Source organism: Thermobia domestica, chromosome 15 (assembly GCF_964235325.1).
Source record: "Thermobia domestica chromosome 15, izTheDome1.hap1.1, whole genome shotgun sequence".
Classification (NCBI taxonomy): Eukaryota; Metazoa; Arthropoda; class Insecta; order Zygentoma; family Lepismatidae; genus Thermobia; species Thermobia domestica.
The window spans coordinates 36848840-36867155 of NC_137468.1; the positions used below are offsets into that span (position 1 = coordinate 36848840).

General features: G+C 34.0%; 1 protein-coding gene across 6 annotated transcripts in view; it reads right to left on the reverse strand.

Moving 5' to 3' along the window:
* Positions 1-8123: 8123 nt before the first annotated feature.
* The window catches only part of nemy (cytochrome b561 family member no extended memory), a 616447-nt gene continuing 606254 nt past the window's right edge, over positions 8124-18316 (reverse strand). For 3 of the 6 annotated variants that reach the window (XM_081739592.1, XM_081739591.1, XM_081739589.1), the window contains one exon: positions 15690-16043. In XM_081739592.1, the coding sequence (XP_081595718.1) occupies positions 15890-16043 (154 nt within the window). In that variant the 3' untranslated portion in view covers positions 15690-15889. Of the gene's footprint in view, positions 8703-11428; positions 16044-18316 lie in introns of those variants that run through there. The other 3 variants (XM_081739588.1, XM_081739590.1, XM_081739587.1) reach the window with 2 other exon arrangements.

Here is an 18316-nt window from a genome sequence, read left to right on the forward strand (position 1 = left end):
CCACATTTCTCTCAGTGACATAGATGTCGCTGCTTCGTGTTGAACTGCAGAATTCCCTCGCGTTCTTGAAAATTTCCCACCTTAGCAGAGTTGGTAATTCTCGAGATTTCTGTCGATTTAATGTTTTTTGCTTCTAATTTATTTATTTTAAGCTAATATCTAACACAAATATTAAAAACGGGTTTGTTATTAATCTGTCCTGCTGGGGAAACCTTCCGAAATTTCGAACATATAAAGAAAACAGAGATATTTTCAAAAAATTTCAAAATAAAGAGACGCGTCATTTATTTTGCTCATGGTAGTACATTATACAAAAAGACACTTTAAAAACTCTGCCATGTGTGTCAAGGGCCCGTTTGTGCCTGGATACCCAGTAGCGATTTCTTAAAAAATGCACTGCTACGTGGACTGCCCACCCGAGCCTCCTAAACTTGATAATTCTAACAATATTTGGTAAACGATATAAATTATGCAGTTACTCGTTATGAAGTTCCCGCCATTCCCCATTCCCGCTCCTCTTGGGTCCGAATATTCATTTCAGCATTTTATTCTCAAATACTTTCAGTCTGCGTTCTTCCCTCAGAATAAGCGACCATGTTTCGCAACCATACAGTACAACAGGCATAATTATTGTTTTATATATTTTAAGCTTCAAATTCTTGACAATTCGCAACAACAAAGATTTTAAGTTTAACACAAATTTCTTGCTTTCAGTCGACATTTAATTTCTTCGTGGATATAGTTTTGTTAATATCGATCCTAAATATTTAGAAGTATCTATAAAGGTAGCCAAGAAAGTTCTATCGCTTTTTGTGGAGGTATGGATTCAATTGTCCTTCACACCGTGAGTTGATTGCGAATGAAGATAAGTCGACGGTGAGTTGTTGGTGTGGGTATATCCAACATACTACCTGATTGTGGTAGTTTAGTTAAACCGTGAACCTGCGTAAGGACAGAGTGAACATGGGATCTCCACAGAGCGGCGTAAGGGCGTGTACACTGTACTGGGATCAAACGCCGCTGCAGCAGGACGGAAGACAAGCCAGGCCTTTGGTGAGGATGTCGTAACTACGTGGACAGTGCAGCGGTGGTTTAACAAGTTAAACTTTTCAGGATGGGCAGGGATTTCAAGAAAATCGTAGACTTTTACTTTGGCGGCCCTAGCACCCCTCCTAATTCCTCCATGGGTATAAATTATACATTGTTGGAAAGCTTATGAAACATAATTCTAGTAAGATAACCTTTGAGGCTACCGTACCCAACCCGTAGAAGAAGAAGAAGAAAGAAAGAAAAAGTGAATTTTTTTTCTTCAAAATTTGTGAGTGGCAACACTGTTTCTACTCGTACGCTAGAAAAAATATTCTGACCTGTAGGCCAAACATTCATAATAATTATACCAAAAAATGAAGGGCAAAGGTACAATAGCAGGTAAAAAAAATCGGAAGGTAGAATTAGGTGAATCATCCTGTTCCTATTTTCCCGAGAAATTTTCGTCTACCCTTACGTTGGCAGGCTTGGCGACGCCCCTAAATGTCACACATAAACAAACCATACCTCGTCGGAAACCTTATAGAACAGACATTTCAGCAAAGTAACTTTCGTGTGTCTCGGACCAAATTAGTAAAAGACTTTTTTTTTTTCAAAAATATATTTCTTCAGATTTTGTCAGACTGTGGCAACGCTGTTATATACCGTACGCAAGCAAAAAAATCTCAGATTTACTCCAGACACTGGAGACAATGATATCAAAAAATGAAGGGTTTAGATTCAATAGGAATGAAGGGGAAAATTCTGAACACCGAACCTATGTGAATCATCCTGTATTTTTTCGATAGATTGTGGTATACGCTAACATTGGCAAGTCTGGTGATGCCCCTAATTGTCACAAACATATCAGCTATACCTCGTTGGAAACCTTATGAGACACCCATTCCAACAGGGAAACTTTTGTGTCTCTCGGGCCAAACTAGTAAAAGAAGACGAAAGTCAAAATTTTTGCGAAAAAATCTATTTTTCCAAATTTGTCCGACTATGGCAACCCTGGTATTTGTCGTACGCAAGGGAAAAAATTCTCATATTTACACCAGATATTGGGAACAACGATATAAAAAAATGAAGGGTTTAGGTACAATAGGAATGGAGGAAAAAATTCGGAGCACCGAATCTACGTGGATCATCCTGTATTTTTTTTCGATAGATTGTGGTATACGCTAATATCGACAGGCTTGGCCACGCTCCTGATTGTCACAAACATCAGCTATACCTCGTTGGAAAACTTATGGAACAAAAATTCCAACAAGGTAACTTTCGTATCTGTCGGTCCAAACTAGTAAAAGAAAAAGAAGACAAAAATGAAAATTCTGGGGGGAAAATCAAGTTTTTCGAAATTTGTCGGACTATGGCAACGCTGTTGTTTGTCGTATGCAAGAAAAATATCTCACATTTACCCCCGTTAGAAATGTATTACATATTTACGACCCTTAGGTTCAACTGATAGCTACAGCTGACCTTGACCAGGCTAAAAATAGAACGGTGCGTTCTAAGGTAATAATTGTTTTCCTTTCGCTCTCTCTCTCTCTCTCTCTCTCTCTCTCTGTCCCATAAGTTACTTTGTTGGAATGTCTGTTCTATAAGCTTTCCAACGAGGTATAGCTGATATGCTTGTGACAATTAGGAGCGTGGCCAAGTCTGCCAATGTTACCTTATACCACAATCTCTCGAAAACATACAGGATGATTCACGTAGGGTCGGCGTTCCGAATTTTTTTCTTCACTCCTATTCTTTCTAAATCCTTCATTTTTCTACAACGTTGTTTCCAGTCTGGCGCAAATGTGAGAATTATTTTCCTTGCGTACGACAAATAACAGCGTTGCCATAGTCCGACAAATTTCGAAAAATTTGAATTTCCTCCCAAAATTTTCATTTTCTTCTTTTTCTTTTACTAGTTTGGCCCGATAGACACGAAAGTTACCTTGTTGGAATGTTTGTTCTATAAGCTTTCCAACGAGGTATAGCTGATATGCTTGTGACAATTAGGAGCGTGGCCAAGCCTGCCGATATTAGCGTATACCACAATCTATCGAAAAAATACAGGATGATTCACGTAGGTTCGAGGTTCCGAATTTTTTTCTTCACTCCTATTTCACCTACACTATTCATTTTTTTATATCGTTGTTCCCAATGTCTGGCGTAAATGCGAGATTTTTTTTCCTTGCGTACGATGAATAACAATGTTGCCAGTTCCTCAAATTTTAAATTATATATTTGTCTTTATAAGAAAATATACAATAAAAAAAAGGGTAAATTCAATACCACTCCTATTCACCCCTCTCAAGCCCAAAAGTCATGGACTGGGTATGGCTAGTTAGTATGTTCATTTGTCTCTATGGATGCCATTTTTTATCCTTGTAGCTCCATCAGGGGGGGTACCTCCCCCAAATTCTGAAGAGAGAAAGGGAAAACTATAAATACCGAACATTGCCCCCTCCCCCTTCAGTCCTGAAAAGGTTAAGGACGGTGACGAAACACTCGAAGACGCACCACGTGTCGGAAGACCAACACACATACAAAATACAGATCTTCAGGCCGCAATTGAGGCGAACAGTGGCCAGACATATGAGGAACTGGGACTACAATGCAGTGAGAGTGGAGAAACCATTCGGAAGCATCTCCATCAACTTTGGAAGACTACAAGTTGGGTCGATGGGTCCCACATGATTTGACTCCGGGCCAAAAGGCAACAAGAACAGACACCTGTGTTTCTTTGCCGTCTCGTCTGAGGAAGGAGCCATTTCTGGACAGGGGTATTGACATATGGTAAGTGGGTCCTGTACGAAGCTCCATGGCGCCATCAATCATCTCATGAACGGCTTCCAAAACAGCCGAAACCAGCACTGCACCAGAAGGTCCTCCTGTGTGTTTGGTGGACTGCTCGCGGCATCGTGCATCGGGAACTGCTACCAGCTGGTCAGAGCATGAATGCAACTGTGTACTGTCAGCAGTTGAGCCATGTTCAAGAAAAAACTCAAAACTCTGGGGCCAGCACTACAGAATCGCAAGACGTCCTCCTGTTACAGGACAACGCTAAGCCCCACGTGGCTAGGATGACTCGGGACACCATTCTACGCCTTGAATGGGAAACACTTGCATCCGCCATACTCCCCGGACATTGTACTGTCTGATTATCACCTGTTCCATTCCTTGGAAAATCACGTTAGAGGATGGCAGTTCAAATCCCTAGTAGAGGTGCAAAATGCAATTGATATCATCTTCGCTTCACGGCAACGAAGTTCTACCGCGGTGGAATCTATGGCTTTCCAGAAGGTTGGAAGAAAGTCGTAGATGCTGGTGGGGACTATTTTTGATCTTCCAGGTACGTCTTAGGTGACATACCGATGTTCGAAGGTAGTGGCTGAAAAAGCGGCAGAACTTTCTTGGTTACTTTATACTTTGTTGAATGTATTATTTGATATTTTGACGCATCCATAATTTGCAGTATTACGATCTCGATGATGCAAACACGACATTTACTTCTAAACCCATGTTCCTATAAGCGTTTAATAAGACTTCTGCATTTCTTTCTATTGTTTTCCTATCATTCTCTATCAGATTTAAATCATCAGCATATGTCATAATCTAATGAATACCATTCAGCTCTAGGCCGTGGTTGCTGTCTTTGATTTTCTTTATAGCGTAATACAGAAGAAAGTTAAATGATAATGGCGATAACACATTCTCGACTTCAAAGCTCGTGAACAAGAATTTTCCCACTCGGAATTTACTTTGGGAATCATTTAGATACATCTTAATCTAACTAGCTTTTTCGGTATTCCAACTTCTGTAAGAATGTTGTACAATGTTTCTCTTCTAACCTAGTCAGACTTTTCTAAAAGCAATAAATAATTGATGTACCGGATATTGTATCCCAATTTCTTTTCGAGTATTTGTCGAATGGTAAATATCTGGTCGATGATTGACCGATTTCGCCTAAATCCACCCCAATGACCTCCAATAATTTGATCTGCGTATGGGGTCCATCTTGCAAATAAAACATGTGAGACGCGTTTATATAACGTTGACAGACGAGAATTTCCTCAATAATTATTGCAATCAATTTTGTCACCTTTCTTGTTAATTTGAACAATGATTGATTCTTTCCACTCTTGTTGGAATTCCTCCTTGTTCCAGATAAGCAGAATGAGTTTGGGTGTTTTGTTCCACAGTTTTTCTTCTCCGTGTAAAATTAACTCAGCCGGAATTTCGTCTACATCCGGAGATATGTTTCTTTTATTTCCTTATAGCGATTTCTGCTTCTGTTCGGTTAGGCTCTGAAGTATACGGTTTTGATTTGTGCATTTCACCTTCCTCACGAACATCAGTTTTTGGCTGCGTGTGAAGTAAATCGTGAAAGAAATCTTTCCATTTACTCAAGAAGCTAATTGGATCAGTGACAATTGTTCCGCCGGCTTTCTTTAATATGTAAGCGTGAGGTTGATAGCCTTTCTTAAATTCGTTGATGCCCTTAAACTGTAAAAACAGAAACATTCGGGACATGTATATTAATTTTAGCTTTCAAAAAAATATCGCGTTTTGTTCTAAAAGTTTGGAAGTTTCCGTCTGATGTCAACGAAATTTTGTCTAGTTATACCGTTCGGATTTTGAATCATTGCAGTTTTACCTATTTTTTTTTTCTTTGCTAGTTTAGTGCATTTCTGATCGAACCATGGTTTGTTCATATGTATTTCCGAGTACTCCATTTTTTTTCTTGCTGAAATTTTAACGCTATCCCTAATTTTAACTGAAGTATCCTGATCACTAGTGCGCTCCAAACCTTCTGAAAGCCGAAAATCTATTCGACACTTCAATCTGGTATTTTTCCCCTCTCACTTGGTTGTTCTCTAGTTTCTTACGGCTATTTGGACGAATTTCAACTATAATGTTATTAGCAGCGTCGTATTGTCGTAACCACATGACTAAGTTTTCAAATGAAGGCAGTTTGAACTGTTGCAATAGTATATGGATATTTAAAATGGATATTTCAACAACCAAATCTGTATCTTATCTTTTATTGATTTTGTATAATACAGATACACTGAGTAACATCTCGAATACATATATTTTGACACCACATACAATAATATTAATTATAATAATAATAATAATGATAATAATAATAAAACGGTACATAAGCCTGTACAATAACATCGGATTCTCTCTTGATATTTTTGTTTGAAAAATCTTAACCATGCTTTGAACTGAATGAAGAAAATTACACATAAGGCACAAACTATGCTGCGGTTCAAATATACTATATCAATGCATTAAAAAAAAATAATTAAAAAAATTAAAACATTGAACGAGAAAGCTACAGAAATGTTTCCATATTTTTTCCCTATTAATTAGAAAACGAAAAAGAACTTACACATTTGTTTTTTTTTTTATCTACAATATCTATCTACAAATTTGAAAGAATTGTTCTGTACACATCTAGTAAAATTCTTTTTTTGTCATACAACTTCTTGAACTTTAGACATCAAAGTATGAACATCATTTTTTATCTTTAAAACATACATTCAATTTAATTTCTTTCTTAAATTACTGACAAGCAACAATGAAAAAAAGCCTGTCGATTATATGTTTATTATATATATATATAAAAACTCGCTGCATGTATAAAAACAAGTATACAATATTTCTTCAAGACATCAAAAGATTTCTTATATGTAACAAACATGAAAAAAACCGTGGAAGAACAATGGTCCTCAAATTATATATATTTTCCGTAACATGTGCATGTTCATACTTCTATCTTCATATGCCATACATTTAAGTGGTGGTTATTTTTTTTTCTCTTTTTTCCCTTCTTCATTTCCACACAAACACTATTTCTGTATTGATTCATCCGTCGAACTTCCAACGAGTCGTCAAATACATAGTTTGTAGTATAATCACCACCACTTATCAGCTGATACTGAGTCGTCCTCAGATAAGTCTCAAATAAAGTATCTTTTATTATTAACAACTTCCACATATATATATATATTCATTATTCTTATTGGTTTTAGGTTATAGTAAAAAAGTTCTTGAGCCTTTTTCTTTGTCGAAAATAACTGCCTACACTTTTCACGTTCAAGGTGTTCGGACATTAAAAGATTAATAATATATGCCAAGCCTCACCAAACATATATATATTGGCATGGTTCCGTGAGATTGGGAAACAAACTTTTGTGCTTGACCTTTTAAAATATTTATGTTTTAAAGTATTATTTGTAAAACTGACACCACTAATCACAGCAGTTTCTAGGTTTTCAGATTACAATAGAAAGTACACCATCATAACTAACCAAAATTAATAAAATAGCAGCTTATAATTCTGGTTTAACATTCTAACATGATTATTTCTCTCCCTTCCTTCCTTTGGACAAATACCTTGCGCAGCTTTGTAATGGTTTTGGACATCTGGCTAAACAATTTTGTCAGACCAGCTTGCTTACTGGCAAATACTTTTCAGTCATGTTGCTAGATATTCCCATATTAAAATTATTCATCGAACTTTTTAAAACTAGTTTTGTCAGGTTTGGCATATACTATTTTCTCGTTCGATTAGTCAACACTGTTTATAATTTTCAACCATCTCTTTATGATGAACACCTTGCATTAAAAAGAAGAAAAAAAATAGTGAAGCATTAAAAAGCTTGGCTCAGAAAGCATAAATATTACACACAATGTTCCCATCACCAATGATGAATTTGATCACTTGAGTGTGTCTCCCCATACACAAGCACACAAACATATGAATTTTACACATTCATACTATCGCAAAACTTCCACACGACATACACAGTTTACACATCCACTCTCATTTTCGCATACATACATTTTTATTATATAATATTTATTTATCCATATGTTAACTTTGTTATTGAGAAAAAAAAAAAAAAAAACTGACATGCTGCCTACCTGAAATTATACACACAAGCATGCATCAGCAAGCATTTCGTCACAAGCATGCGCCCACACAATTTACCGTCCCATACATACACGTATAGTTATGTTCATAAAAACGTGACCACTCACTTACCTTTCTATATTTAAAAAAAAAAAATCAATAAATATTTTTAAAAAAAAAAAAGTGGCAAACAACAGTAGGAAATTCACACTTATCCGATTTACATCTACATTTTTTAAAGTAATGTGGATGGCCACGATTTTTTAAAACATGACTGTACATACATTTATTTACTTAAACAGCTTTTTATTTATTTTTTTAACATGGCGAACGCAATTACAGATGTATATATATAAAGCTGTCTTATTAACATAACCTTACCCCCATCTCCCAGTAAGGGTCGTTTGAACACTTTAAATTTTTTAATGGTGTTAGGCTGGCAAACACAGGAGGGGGTGTTAGTTATGTACTTATATATATATATCTATATATTATATATATTACAATCTATCTTCTGTTTGTAGCTTTGTTTTGTAGTTTCGAAGTCCTTGAAGCATGAATGGTTTAAAAAAAAAAGTTAAAAAGAAAAAGAAAGCACTAGATTAATTATAGCCTTTCTGTTATAATGTTTTTGTACTGAGCTCTAAAAGACTCCCTTCGCACTGCATAGGAAAGGAGAATGCCTAAAGCTACCAACACCATAGCAAGTGCATTCACCACTATTCCTTCTTCAGGCAGTTGAGAATACTCTTCGCTGAAATTAGAAGAAAAAAAAAAACAAATAGAACACACACATTAGTAAGTCTCAAAACTACCATGCTTCTACAACACTAATAGTTAGTTAATATACTTCTTAAATAACAATACATTAAAATAGCTGTAGATATTGGTTTATGTGCATTAAAAAAAATGCTCGGTAGATTCTTCATCTTCCCCCATCCACCCAATATTCTTTTTTTATTAAACATTTGGGAGAAAATATTTAAAAAATTATTATCTAAATTTCAACAATACAACCAAGTAACAAGTTCATATATTTAGGCCTATTACTTTAGAAGTGCTCAGTTACTGTGGAGAGAAATACTGTGTCACAATAAAACGTTAACTTAGAATGCACATCCGTAAACTGAAAACAAGGACCTTATTGTAATATAATCTATCAGTTGGTGATTTCTCTCTAAGTTTGTGGTCGACTATATTAGAGGAATTTAGCGTATTAGCTGCAGATGAGTAATAAGGAAGATGGAGAAGACAGTCTGAATAAGTTGGTTAGGTTTACATTAAGTTGTTAGTAATCAACTCAATGTAACACCGTACAACCTCAAAAAAAATCTTGTATCATTGATCTAAATTCTGTATTCCGGGTGTGGTCGTTAGCAGTTTTATAAAGTTGGAGACTACATTCTGATATAGTTTCAACATTTAAGTAAATAAGTATGGATTTATATATATTGTTCGTTTTACGACTATACACCGATAATAAAAGAGAGGGTGAGAGATTATGAGAGAGATGATAATGTTGAAATAACGAAAGTGGGAAGAAACGGGAGAACCCCGAAGAAAAAAGAGAAAGGTTTGTGTCCATTTGGAGGGAGCTGGGATCAAACCAGAGACTCCACGACCAAATGTGAGCGCTCTACCACTAAACCACCGCGACCCGTTCCGTTCCTTTCCTTCGCGCGTAATTTCCTTTTTCAATCTTTATATGTAAACTTTTCGTAACCAAAACAGACGAAATGCTGAATTTAGTAAGCCATAATACGGGATTTTTTTAAATATACATTGTACCAACACAAAAAACTAATCTATAATTTCATTTTTTTCTTTTACATAGGTACATAATTATTATTTTACAAAATTACCGTCATTTACGTACGTAATAACTGTGAAAGTACGTTTTTAGTACTAAAAAGTTCTGATTTTAAAGTATTAAAAAACTGTCGGGTTCAATTAAACATAGTGTTACCGACTTCTTCCGTAAAGCATAGCTGAATAATCAGTTAACATCTTGGAAATTACTCACAAAACAAAACAAACAAAAAAAAAAAAAGTCTGAGTTTGTTGAAAAGAAAGAAGCAGTTTTAAGTTTTGTTTATATTTACGTAGATTTTATAATCTTATCTTGGGCTGTCATCTTACATATTATACATACACATTCACACAAGTGCACAAATTCAGCAATTCAAAAATAAACCAAGGATAAAGGAAATATCTTTTAAAAATATTATCAAAATTGTTTTTAACTAGGATACAAATTTTCAAAAAGTTACCAAATTTTAATACCGCGTAGTTTTTGAAACTAATAGTGTAAAGTAACACTAGAAAATTTCTATCTAAAATAAATTTCTCTTCCCATGACTTTTTTTTCTTAAAAAATATATTTAATTTCCACGAATACTATTACATTTGGTTCTTCACTGTGTATACTTCAATTATTATAAGCATTTATGAGAACATTATCAATACTTTATAAATACGAATTTTTAATAATTAAACAAGCAAGCAAACTGTTTATCTTGAATATACGATAAAACTATTATTATTTCAGAAAAAAAAAGTAATCATAAATAAAGCTCTTATCAGTGTATACTGCAGAGGGAAATTAAAAAAAAAAAAAAAAAAACTTTTTTCTTTAAGTTATCTTACGTATATTATGTTTGGAGCTAATTTTCAGCCACTTCTGCGACTTCATGTGAGGTTCTTTCAACATAAAAATGGGCGATTTTGACATTTTTTGTAAGGATGAAATTAATTCTTTCTGTACCGTCAAAATCATATGCTGGTAAGTAAATTTATCTTTGTTATTTTGTTTCCGAAAAATTGTCAGAACAATGTATTTTCCCTAAACAAAGTTTATAACTCCATAAGTTAGCAGAAGTAATCACCATTACAAAAATTACTTCGAAAGAACATTCAACTGTATTTTCTACTATGACATTCACACAAAATATTCCTGATCTTCGTACATTTACTATAAATTTATACCTAATTATTCATTATTATTAACTTTATCACTTTTATAATTCTGGAGAAATAACTTGGTTAAAAAAACATGTAATATTGTTATGAACAGATATTACAGTTGTTTCTTTTCAAGTATTTTTGTTTTAAATATATATTTGCATTTGTCATTATGACTTCTTAAATTCTTTTGTGTTCCGTGCGAACTAAAATAAGGATGCTTTAAGTTTTCGGTTGTTGGTGCTCTTGAAAGCCTTTACAAAATTTTATCTTATCTTGAATTTCTACTTGCACTCTGTTAGATTATAAAATGCTTCTTAGAAATCTCATCAACATGCAGTTAAAAAAAGCCTCAATTATTATATATTTCTGCGGTAGAATAATTATAATCCTTTTTTAAATTTCGATTCGGGGCATGTAACACCTACGAAATACGCACGCGGTATAAATGAAGAAAGTCAGTTAATTTAAAGTAAATTTTAACCCAGCTGTCAGTGAAAATTGGATTTAAAAAAAAAAAAAAATCTCTGAGAATCTGCAGAAGCAAAAGTGAATACCTTTGAATTTATTGTTAAGATTTCTCTTCAAATAGTTTATATTAGAACAATTCACATGATGTTAATTATAAGAAGCCTATTTTTTCCCTCTCTCTCTTTTCCTGTTTGTCCTGTATCTTATATATTTGTTAATCAGTTTTATTTATTACTTAGCTAAAAATATATGAATATACGATTGTGGGTGTAAAAATCAAATTGTGTGTGTTCAACTACTATGCTTTTAAATGTGTTAGCATCATTCAACTCTCATACATACATTACCATGCTAAAGCGTGCATTTGTATGTAAAACAATGTACAAAAATAAATATAATTTTCTTATTACATGATCACAAGTTATAAAACAGAGAGCTTCAATAGTTACACTTGCCATTAATAGTAATATCAAAAGCAAGTAAATTTACTGTAATATCAAGTTTTGATTGTTTCTTTGAACATTTAGAGAGTAATGCAAAAAGGAAATAGATCGTTGTGTCCTACCGGAACAACTCTCAGGAATAATAAAATAGAACGTAAATTTCCCCAGTGTAGTTTTTTCTGTTTCGTTTCTTTCCTTTAAGAAATAAACTTTTATTAATGTAATTCTGGTTACAGGATGTACGATTATTTCACTTTGACAGTGGTAGTCACATACTTGTCAGTGTTTACTCGTTGTCTGTAACACTAAAAGACATGGTTAAAGAGGGTGACTGAAGTGTAACTACTAAATGTTTATATTATCTTTAATACATTTTCTGTACATTTTTTCGATTTCATGATTAGGTTTTTCTTGTATGACAGAATCGACGGGAACAACTCGGTACTAAACTAACAACTTCAGTTTTAACACTTCGTTTTACACTAGCCAACTTTCTACCGATGTCAGTTACATAGTTCACATTATATATGTGTAAAGAACATTTCAAGGGATGCACTGTGATACTTAAAAAAGTTGGTTCTGTACGAAGATGTCAGATAAATCAATGACCAAAAAGTGCGAACAAAAGTATTTGATTTTTAAGTGAACTGGAAGGTGTTTAGCTATATCGCTGGATGAAATCATTTACAACTGATACGCAAGTTTTCTTCTTTTATGTACAGATGAACATTACCGTACTAACAAGATAATGTAGGTAATGATAGGTTATTAAGTGGACTGTAATCATTATCACTTTCTATATAAACAAAAGTCGAATATTTATGTATTACTATACATATACGATACAATCACGATTCGTATTACGTATTTTGTCTTAAAATACGAAAAATAATGTTGTATTTTCGTTCTTTGAGATTCCAAAAGCAACAACCGTTAATTATAATAATCAATCAATATTACAAATTAATGGTAATATATGAAATTTCCTTGTATATAGAGCTGCGATCTTAAGTTTATACTGTGAGAATTTTTAATGTATCGATGTAACTATCAGTTTCTTTACAAAGTGAAATAATGTGATCAAAAATAAAAGGTCCGAATAAGTTCGTACATAAAATTGGGCTATTTTCTGGATTAATATAATTTTTCCACTACGATGCTATGCGACAGGTCCGTAGCTCGTCCTATTTATTACAGGATCAGAAGTTAATAGCAAGGGAAGCAATGATTGACAGCAAGAAACACCATAAAACACCATAAACTGCCTACGCCTTTCCCTGCTGTATAGAATCTTTAGCAAAACTGTAATTACTTTTCACCTTACGAACTTTACTGTTCATTTTTTTAAACTTATATTTATCCTAGCGAACAACTGAGTTCAGGAGTGGTTGAAGGTGACCGCAGTGTGGGCAAAGGCCCGCTGGCCACTTCTTAGCTCTATAGTGTATTTATGTTAGCAGTTAACATTGTGTATCACCCTGATGCAGCCCTATTTTTTGGAAGTGGATCTGGTCCCACACCTTTGATGCTTGTAACGGTGCAATAATAGGGACTTACAATTCGAAATTCTTAGAACAGGGAATGTTTGATGCATCCAGCAACAAGCGAACTATTCTACACAGAAAAAATTAAAGTGTGCTAAAGTGAATTTAATTGCGTAAATACAGTTGCAAGAATTTCATATGTAGTTTTGCTTAAAATTGTCTACAACGTTCTGTTCTAGAGGGAGCAAAAAATAATTTAGAGCGGGCACTGTCCGCTCTAGCCCCTTCCTGTCTACAGGCCTGCTATGCGATACGCTTCAGCATGCAATTCTTTTCGTCATGTAAGTATACAAACGTGTTCTATTACCAGCGGATATAAAGCAAATAGAAAATCAGTCTGAAGCCCTCAAGTGCATTCTCATGATAAATGTGATTCCTAAATAGTTTGAGGAAATACCACAGTATAGCCTACGCCTAGGCGAGTTTTAGTAAAATAATTTCTGAGCTATCCCTTTCGACTATTTTGGTCGCCTACAAGCTGCTGTGTAAATAAAGAAAATCAAACAGAGCAAGCTCATACTATAATCTTGTCTTCTATTGGGAAAAACAGCCATGCATTTAAAAAATCTACAGCGAATACTCAGTCTACTCTACTTACGAATTGTATGAATGTTTGGATGTTTGGACACAAACATACTAAGGAAACTACGTCACTAAAAACTAAGTTTTGGTAATTTTCCTAGTTTTGTACTTTATTGTAAAATATTTAAAAAGTACAACAAAGAATAGATTATTTCTTCCTGAAAGAAGGATTCTCATTAACTCAGGTCTAATAAAGCATTAATTGTGCGTTACAGCGTACCAAGAACACAAAATGTGACCAATGAATATTTCGTGCACTTAATGAATATTAAAAACCTACAAATATACGCACAACAAAATATTTGTACAAAGTAAGTCGGCTATGGTTCACTTTTACCAGAATTAGGCTTACCCACACGTTGCAAAAAAAAAAAAAAAAAAAAATCTCTCGCATAATAGATTTCAAGTTTCCATGAGCCAGCGTTAACCATTTTACGTCTACACCAACGGACATATTCAGCATTAAGTATCTAATTCATTCCTAAAACATCTACCAATCACGCAGTAAGTAATATGTGGCTACGTAGCCATTTCCGACTTGTTGTTCTGGCCAAGTTCATTTATGTTGAAGTATGCAGTGAAAAACTAAAATGTCCTAGGACTATGTTCCATAAAAAATAATTTAATACGAAGTTTTTTATAATATATATCCAGCACTTGGAAAAAAACTTCGAACGTATATTGTATAGATCCTCAATTATTTACTAACATTCAAATAATATAATCGTACTTACGGCAAAAAAAAAAAAAAATCTATAGTTTACCGGGGTACTGACGGTAAGGGATCAATCTGTGTGTGGTTTACCGGAACTATATTGAAATTCGCATTCATATTTGAGTAATTTACCCAAAAAATGAAAAACTACCTAATCTTGGCTCTTAAGAGTCTCAATACTCGTGTTCCAGTGTTGAAGGACCAAAATTACACCAACTTGCAGGGGAAAGTGATATTCTATGAGAATATAATATAGCTTCTAAAATATAAGAACAAAATATGAAGTAAATAACGTATTTACATCACAAAACGCGTCAGGCATCATTTGTTCTGAATTTACAGCTTCCTTTTTAGCACCTTAAAGTTACAATACAGCAAAAAACAAGAAAGCTACAGTTTTTTAAGTGTGCAAAGCGATAGCTGAAAAGTTAAAACGAGATATTATTATGGATTTTACAAACAAATAAAAATTTATATTTATAGGGAAAGCACAAGCAATTACAAAGAAATATTTACCTCAACACCATCTACAAGAAAGCCCATTCTTATTGCATGCAATAATAGTAATAGTAATAATAATAAAAATACAACCTACAGTTTTCACAACATATTTAATACGAAGCATACAAAGCAATCATACTTTAAAAAAAAAAAAAAAGTCACTATAAACCAATGTTTATAAATGAATTGTTCCACTTTTTTTTAAAGAAAAAAGTCTCGGAAGGTATAGTATAATTGTTGCTTCATAGTTTCAAATACACATGCAATACTTTTACGTAAAAACTTTATGTATGTATTATTTCAATTAAGAGTTCATGAGATCTGCATCACACTGTTTTTCTTTCTATTTAGATGACTTGAAAGTCAAAAACATATAAGTTATTGATAAATGTGTTTAGGAAGGAAGATTGACGAAGATATAAACGCACAACTATTGTCATTTTTACTATTTTTTTTTATATATTACGCACACAGTATATAATATAATGTATCGATGACCACAAATAGACCCAAGAAAGTTTGTATTTAAAAAAAATACAAATGAAGAAAGTAAAAAAGAAAATATGTATATATATATAAAAGATTTTTCAGAAGAAAGTGAAATAAAAAAATAGTTCAAAAGATCACATGAATTTCACTGTATATGAGCATTAATAATAAGTTCAAAGCTTTCTCTCTTTCTTTTAGAAAAAAAATAAAAATAAAAAGTTTTTCCTTCATTAATTCATATATCGCCTTGTGCAGAAATTAATATATGTCCACGATATTTGAAGTCTTCTCGCTGTGTTATATATGCAACCACTATTGCAGCGGCCATCAATGTAATGCCCAACGCATTGACGACCATGCCTTCTTCTGGGAAATCACCATATGTGTTGCTGAAATTAAAATGAAAAAAGTGTACACTTTATGTAAGAAATAATAATTTATTCTTTTTTTGCAGATAATAGGTGTTATTTATTAAGCCCACATACATACATACATTTATGTATAGATAGGATGTTCCCTGCAACTTTGCAGATTAGATTCTTCACATCATCATCGTAAAGACGAGAGTTCTGTTACCACCAGTTTGCTGAGAGATGTAAAATTGACGGAGTCAACGATCAATACTTCTTTTCCCCGTAATTCACACGTATCAACACAATGGAGAATAAATTTTAAAGCAGTTACACAAGTCTTCAAAAATAAACATCTTACTCGAAAATTAAAATCTTATTTAATGTTCCATGTTTATGTTCTATAAGTTAAAGGGAATCTTTGAATTTTACGTCCCATGGGTATGCCGGTTAGGCTAAAGGAGACGGTGATGGTGAAATAATGAATGAAATGGTGGAATAAAGAAAGTGGGAGAATCCCGAGAAAACCCACGCACAAGGTGTTTGTCCACCACAAAGCTCACTTGGCGCGAGCTGGGATCTAACTAGGAACCCAAGCACCTGAGGTGAACGCTCTACCACTGAGCCTAAGTTAAAGGAAGCTGATTACAAATGCGAGTAGATAAATATCCAAGAATGTGTGTATATAAGGAAGTGAAGAGAAATGGAAAATCCAAAAACATACATATGACTCCATGCTTTCCGGAAAGTCCAAACACGTTAATGACCATGGTTCCCATAGTTTTTCGTTGATAAAATTCCCGTACTAAAAAGAATATTATATTGAATTCAGCTGGGAATCATATTGAATTCAGTCATATGGTCACTGTTCTCCTCTTATCTAATGAAGAGTTGAGCGAAAGCTCTTTTGGTATCCTTTTTTTTAATTATATAATAACATTTTTACTATTTTTAAGTATATAATTTGTCTAGCCCTTCCCACTGAGCATTACATTTATTCTGAACACAATGGAACTTGGCACTTGATTATGCTTTACAAAGGACAAAGTGACACGTAGATTATGTATTCTCCCACTATGACTAACTAGCTTTTGAATCTGCACTTATTTTGCGCTTAAATTATAAAACTACGAACAATTAACTTAGGATAATATGCTAACAAACTCAGGAATTTTAACTATCATTTTCCTTATATGCAATTCTGATTCCTGATAATCCCTTGTACTTCCTGGATTTCGGCTCTTGCCTCGAGTCTTCCTCACAAAGGATAATAGGAAAAATAATGAAAAAAAAAAAAAATCAGTAAAATAAAGAGAATAAATTCGCCAAGGCACAGCAGTGCTAATAGCTCCTTGTCCTATTTGGTAGCCACATGTCGCATAATGGAGCAGAACACTGAAATGGCAGGCTGAATTTGAGTTTTCTTTTGTTTAAGTTGCCAGTTCATGTTAGGTTTCTTGTGCAAATATTGTCTGTACTTCGAATTCCTTGCTTAGTCAACTTTTATCTATGTTCAACTTTGGATTTTTTTACGAAAATAAACACAATTTTTAGAAAGAAGTCTTCCTATTTCATTGTTGGCTCCAAATAAAATTCTTGAATCCCGCCAATTTTGTTGTTTTATATGTTTCCAAAAGCCTGAAACCGGGTGTTCTGCTTTAGCACCCTGCTTTGACTCGTACTATTCTTTTAGTCATGCCTATATAACCCCCCAGCCAATTGCACCTCACCATGTAAACTCCTGATTTTTCACTTGGAATTAGTAGAATATTTCTTAGATTGAGTGATACTCTTTTCCAAAATCTTGGGGAGTTTTAATGTTATGCAAACATAATACTGAGTAGAAGTCTTATTTAATACAGTTGTCAATCTGAGAAATATACGTAGTCCGACCCAGATTTTTGTCAGTATTCTCGGTTTCAGGTTTGTTGAAACCAACGGCGCCGACTTTCCAAAATTTATGTGGGTGCATATCAATGGCGGGACGTGTTAGCCTATATGTTTTCAGGGAAGTCTCAATGTTTGTTTGATTTTTAGTTAAAATCTTTTATGAACACTGTCATAAAGGCCTGTGCTGTGATAAACTAAAATATTCTGGTGCTATGAGGATTAAGTTGGGGCTGCCCTAGCTCAGTTGGTAACACGGCTGACTTAAACGCAAGAGAAATGAGTTCAAACCCGGATCTGAACTAAAAATCGTGTGGGTGCACCCACAAGATTATTTCTGTGGGTGCCGGAGCACCCACGTAGTCAGCGCGCATGGTTGGAACGTGCATTCCTTTCAACCTGATTATACCAACTCAATTAAGTGG